The 6,504-nt window shown below is 40.8% G+C and overlaps 1 protein-coding gene across 17 annotated transcripts in view; it reads left to right on the top strand.

Annotated features, from left to right (window-relative positions):
• Mpdz (multiple PDZ domain crumbs cell polarity complex component) overlaps nt 1-6,504 on the top strand; it is a 218,880-nt gene that overhangs the window by 97,712 nt on the left and 114,664 nt on the right. For all 17 annotated transcript variants that reach the window (XM_029553939.1, XM_029553935.1, XM_029553941.1 and 14 more), the window contains one exon: nt 5,401-5,584. In XM_029553939.1, coding sequence (XP_029409799.1) covers nt 5,401-5,584 — 184 coding nt within the window. The remainder of the gene's footprint in view (nt 1-5,400; nt 5,585-6,504) is intronic.

Raw genomic sequence — 6,504 nt, 5'->3', positions numbered from 1 at the left:
GCCATGACTCGCCAAGTGTGGCAGGGATCTCGAGATACCCGCGCACCCACGCCTGGGGCCCAGAGCGACCCCTATAGAATCTAGATGATATACATAAGATAATGCAATAAGTTAATGTTACCCATGTTTTTATAAGTTTCCAGGTAAATCTTTTACCTTATGTAGTTTAGAGAGTGGTCTACCAAAACCTTGTTTTAGGTGGAAAAAAGCAGTTGGTACACAGTTAGACATTATTGAATTGATGTTTACAACCTCCAGCATAATCAATTTAGGAAGACTGTGCTATAACCCTGTTTAGACTTTAAATTTCTTAAAATTTAATAATTTTAACAACAAATTATAAACAAATCTATAAATTTACCAAGCAATTTTTGTCTCACATATATAGAGATAAACATTTATCTTAAATATATTATATAAACTTTGAGATGTCCTTGTAAGCCTTGAAGCAGATTTTTGGGGAACCCTGCTGTTAAGGTTGGCTCCTTTAAAGGTTTAGAGATGTTTTATACAGACTTGGAAAATGTTCATTTTATATAAAACATATCTAAACATAAAGATAAATTGCACCCTGGAGCAGAAGCAACTGGCTTTTAAAAGTTAATTTATATTTTTAATATGAACCATGTTGTAATTTAACAATTTTAGTTTACAAGAGAACTTACAAGTTTGATATCTAGTAAATTATTAATTAATAATTGTTTTATTAGTATTAAACAAATCCACTTATAACAGTCGCATTTAATAAATACTGTGGTTAGACACAATGTCACAAACCAGTTTTAAAACCAAGACCTATTACCTTGATGAATTTTTTGATCAGATGTATATGAAAGAAACTTAAAAGCCAGCAGTACTTTACAAATATATTCATATACATGCATACATTTTATATTAGTCTGTGTTAGTGACCAAATAATCCCATTAACTAATTTTACTATAGACAGGAACACCCTCTGTTGTAATAGTTTACACCTTAGCTGTTTTTAGTATAGTGTATTTACTTTTAGGCTGTTTGTAGCCTAGACTTGCATCTGAAGTGGGAGGGCCGATTCCATCTCCAGAGTTAGCTTCTTAGTGAGCTCAAACAGCACGTGACAATTTACCAATATAATTAGTACAGAAAGGCATTTGTTCTTCTTTAGCCTAAAAGTTTTTTAAAGTTTTTAAAATTGTTTATCCATATCTTATTTTTAAACTAAGGCAAGACTGTTAACTTGCATGGTGAATTTCTCTGAAGAGGGCTGTCAGTCTTTATTGGAAAAAACATGTTGGTAGTAGCTTGAGGGGAGAAAAGGCGTGAGCCCTGCATTGGCAGATGGACACAACGGCCCGCAGCATGTGCCCCTGGAGGGGGGTTGAAAAGTCTATGACCAGCGCTGCACATGCGCGCCCTCAGTGTGAGCCAGCCACCATCCAGGTGTGGGCGGCATGAAGTCATGTCCCCTAAGCGGAAGCCTGCAGGGGCACAGAGGACTACAGGATAAAGTCTCCACGTGGAGTCGTCCTCTGATGAGCCTCTTCCCCAGGAAAAAGTTTACAGAAAAAAAATGGCTTTTTAAAATCTTTTTTCCGATTGTATGGTGCAAGCCTCCTTAAATTCTTTAAGTGCTCTGTGGCCACTCATGGTTTAATCCTTTGTTTTTGTTTATGGAGTACTTGGAGCTGGAGTGCCCGTTTCTCCTGAGGCTAGTTAATTTAAATTCTCATCTAACTGGTTTAGTTTGAGCTTGAGGGCCCTGGGGGAGAGATAACAAAACAGATTAAGGAAGTTTGTTATTTTAGAAGTTGACTTCAAAGCTTGTATAAAAATTCCTTAGAACTTTGGGGATTTTGTTTCTGGGGGTGTTGTGCAAGATGGAAAAGGAAAGGGGGGAGGTGAAACACTGATTCCTAAGGGAACTTGCCCAGGATCAAACCTCAGGGAATTCCATGGAGTCCACAGCGCAAGCCTGCATTAGAAGGATGTATAGATAGGGGGTGTTGTCTACACCCGTGTGGGCAGTTGGGGTCCGTTAAGAGGGCTAAGAGCCTTTGGCTAACATCAGGGGGTAGCCCTGATCAGAAAGCCTCAATTTCTCCTTCGTCTTTAACGGTCCCACGAGAAGACTCAGACCGAAAATAAAAGGAGGAAAAAGAGGAAAGACTGCCGATCCTCAAGGGTGGGACGGCCAAGGCAAAGCTGCTGCTACCCTCTTGGGGAGAGGGGATGCTCACAAACTCTGCACGTTCCAGGAGCCTCACATTCAGGCGCCAGCTGTGGGGTCTCTCCCTTTCCTCGTGGGTCATTGGCCACTGGTCCACGAGGACAAAGGGAGCAGAAGCAATGAACAGGATCAGGACGGCCAGTGAGCACTGATGGAAGAAAGCCCTTCCGGGGATGCAGGTTCAGTGATACAAACAGCTCCAGACTCAGTGAAACAGCTCCGTTTATTCAGTGGGGGTTAGGGAAAATATAGTGTGGAGGCAGTAGCCAATGCTTCAGCTGATAGGTGCTCATAGTATGTTTTATTTACATGTGGCAGTAGGCTCCTATCATCCAACTATCGGGCAATGCCTAATTATCATATAGAAAAAACCTGGGGGTAGTTTTTACTCCAGGTAACTATGCCAAAGGTCATGTTCCAAATAAGGTCAGGCATCCGTGCTTGGCGTCACTTTCCAGGTAAGTTAGACAGAGAGCAGGAGGGCCCTGCTGAGAAGGGGAGTCCTTCCATATAGTGCGAGCCCCTTAGAGCTGTCTGGACATGGAGGACTACAATCCTAGCAGCAGGGTTCCCCAACAGCAGTCTTTAGGGATTCCTAGAATCTTAAATGTGTATGAACTGAAGCTTTGTACTCTTGAAATGGTGGCTCCTTGTACAACTTACTTTGGTATAGGATGTCAATAGTCTTAACACCTGGATGACAATTTTCACTTTTACGCATATTACAGAGTGTAACTCTTGACTCATCATTTCCTTTAAATTGTGTAGCTAGCCTGCTCTTTCTGCTGCCTATATGTGGATAGTTGTTTCTTTTGATCTTGGAAACAGAAGGCTTTACCAGTGTATATCCTGGTATTAGATTGTTTTCCCTGGATTCTTCTGTTTTTTCCTCTATCACCAATATGTACCTGTGGATAAGTTTCCACTCGAATTTACAAGACATCGTCATTTGAAAATTATTTTCTGCCCTGTTTTCTTTTCTGTTACTTCCTTTTATAATTATATTGGATTTCCCACATCAGCCTATTTCACATCTTATTTTATTGATCATTTTATTCTGTATATTTTTTTCTTTTTGAAGCATGGGAGAATGGTTTGGTCCTCTCTTCCACTTCTGACTGTTTTTGCAGTATTTAAAAGTATATAGGGTGCCATACTGACTAAATTGTACCCATTTTTTCTTGTTTCTTTCTTACTTTCTATATATTTAAGTATCAGATATGTTATTACATATATTATAGACACTGTATATTTGTGTATATATATACATGTACACATATATACATAAAGCAAATGAGTTGTTTTTCTAATTTAAAAAAATTAGTTTTTAATTAAAAAAGCTTTTAATTTTATTTACTATTTTTATTTTTTGTGTATAGGAGTGTATTGCCTGTGTGTATCTAAGTGCACCTCTGTGGTGCAATGCCCGTGGAAGTCAGAAGAGGGTGTTGGATCCCCTGTAACTGGAGTTATGGGTGGTTGTTAGCTGCCATGTGGGTGCTGGGAATCGAACCTGGGTCCTCTGCAAGAGCAGTCAGTGCTCTTAACCATTGAATTACTTTTCCAGCTCCTTAACTTTTATTTTATGTCTATGAGTGTTTGCCTGTATTTATGTAAGTGCACCATGTGTATGCAGTGCCCATGGAAGCCAGAAGAGGGCATCAGATCCCCTGGAACTGGAGTTACAGATGTTTGTTAGCTGCCTTGCAGTTGCTGGGATCTGAACCCACGTCTTCTGCAAGAGCAGCCAGTGCTCTTAAAATCCCTTGCCATCTCTCCAGCCCTGCAAATGAGTTTTTAAAATGCTTAATTAGAAGTTTTAATACAACCTAATTTCTGTAGTGAGGCTACAAGAAGAGAATGCTGGTCTTTATCTCATAATTGTTTAGTGAATATTTGAGTGCCTAGTGTGACTAGTATTGTGCTTAGAAAAGTCCATGACAAAGCCTTTTTATAGCTCTTTTTTAAAGAGCGGTATCAGTGACTGAATTTCACTATGAAATTTCATATTCTTTGTTAAACTGTTTTCATTACAATTTTATTAATTAAATATATAGTGGTATAGTCTATATTTATCTTGCTTTAGTCTCTATTTTTTATCTTGCTGTAATCACTTTCCAAATACACTTTTGGCAAATGATGTAATGGCTCCATACTTCTGTTTGGGGACATCACTGTGATTTGGTGGACACTGATGTAAACAAAAGGATGTTTTGCCCATTTCTGGAGCATAAAGTCATAAATATATAATGACAGAAAATGTGAGTTTGAAATTCTGAAAAGTGCTATGTAAGAGAATGAGTAATTGCAGGCTCCAGTATTACCCAGGGAGTTAGACGCACTTCAGTCACAGAAAAAGCTACTGAGCTGAGATACTGTTTAGGTGAGCTGATTGAGAATGGGATGGAGCTAGAGTGGACTTCCCATGGCCCCATGGCAAAGGGACATCCCAGGCCAGAGGACTGGAAAGGAGCCCTGTGGCTGGCAGACAGAGGGGAACAGGCAGCACTCTGCAGGATGAGGGTTGGCAGCGATGGGGCGTGGACAAGCCAGTAGGCCATTGTAAACTGTGGGTGAAGATTTGGAGCATTGTACTAAGGATGGTCCTATGGAAAGAGTGGTTGGGATGATATAAGATGTCACAACTGTGCTTTGGAAAGATTACAGGAATATTTTGTCTTTATGATTGAGAAAAAGAAAATCATTTATGTTATAGAACAGCAAAGCAGCAGACTAAGAAAGGAGAATTTATGTATGTTTTAGAGAAAGAAATAGAAAGGCAGTTTTTCATCTTTCTTTCTTAAAGGCAGTATGAGATGCTGTGGGAGCACAAAAGTGTCTTGAAGAATGTCTTCTCTGCCGTCTGTACCTTTTATCCCCTAGTACAAGTTTCCAGATTTGACTATGCATCACAGTCGCCCAAGGAATTATAGAATATCTGAAAGGCACTGAACCTGGCTGCACTCTAAAACTATACCCTAGAACCTCTACTAAAAGAACCCAAACCCTTTGCAGGGTTTTTAGTAAACCTAAGTTAACCTGATCCCTAAATGGGTGTTAGGGTGTCACGGGTCATCTCCCAGGTAGAGAAATACCCATTCGTCCTTCTTTCCTCAATAATCAACAATGAATAGGCACTCTGTGAGTCAACGATACAAACATGCACTTGGTTTAACATGTCTTGTTACCACAGGTAGATGGCACCAACCTTCAGGGTTTCACCAATCAACAGGCAGTAGAAGTGTTAAGACATACAGGACAGACCGTGCGCCTGACACTGATGAGGAGAGGGACAAAGCAGGAAGCAGAGGCCACAGCAGGAGGCAATACCACAAAAGATGAGGACTTGCCACCTCTTACTACCTCTGTCAGCAAAGGTAATGCCGCGAGACCTGGTTTTCAGTTACACCTTTGCATTGTTTTAATTTTTTTATTCTAATTCTAAAATATTTTATATAGGAAATGATTTTTACCCTGCACCATCTACTATGACCTGTTCTAGTTTACTTTCTGTTGTGATAAACATCAGGAAAGACTAGAGAGATGGCTCATGGTTAAGAACACTGGTTGTTCTTGAAGACGACCTGGGTTGGAATCCCAGCACCCCCATGGCAGCTAACAACTGTCCTAACTCCAGTTCCAGGGGTTCTGACAGCCTCTTCTGTCCTTCACAGGCATTGCATGATATGGGTGTACTTACCTACATGCAGGCAATACGTGCATGCACATAAAATGAAAATAATAAATAAAATATTTTTTAAAAAACATCATGACCATAATGTAGTGAGGGGGAAAGATTTATGTCATCTTACCCTTTGTAGTTCACCATCAAGGGAAGCCAAAGCAGGGACTCCCGGCACAAACCCAGAGGTAGCAACTGAACCAGAGACCACAGAGGAGTGCTGCGGGGCTTACTCCAGTTTTCTCAGTGCCTCTGGTGGGTATCCAAGGCCCGCCTGCCGAGGGGTGGTGCCACTCAGTGAACTGAGCCCCCCTACATCAATTAACAGCCAAGAAAATGCCCACACAAGTGTGTCCACAGGCCAGTCTGATATAGGAAATCCATAGTTGGCAGTCCCTTTTTCCAGGTATGTCAAGTGGACAACCAAGACTGGCCATCACCTAAACCATGTGAAAAGAGAACATTCAATGAAGTCAGGATTAAGTGGATCCAGCATTGTGCCCAGTGGCTTTCGAGTGGGCTTCTAGCTCTTCCTTATTCAGTTGCCCTTTCCTCGGCTGGACGTAGCGTCTTCTGCTTTTCTGTCCCTGCCTTGCTTCTGGGTGTCATCACAAG

The sequence above is a fragment of the Nannospalax galili genome, unplaced genomic scaffold, assembly GCF_000622305.1.
Source record: "Nannospalax galili isolate Female #2095 unplaced genomic scaffold, S.galili_v1.0 scaffold663, whole genome shotgun sequence".
NCBI lineage: Eukaryota > Metazoa > Chordata > Mammalia > Rodentia > Spalacidae > Nannospalax > Nannospalax galili.
The sequence above is the reverse complement of the archived record's forward strand: the minus strand, read 5'-3'. Positions and strand labels throughout refer to the sequence as shown.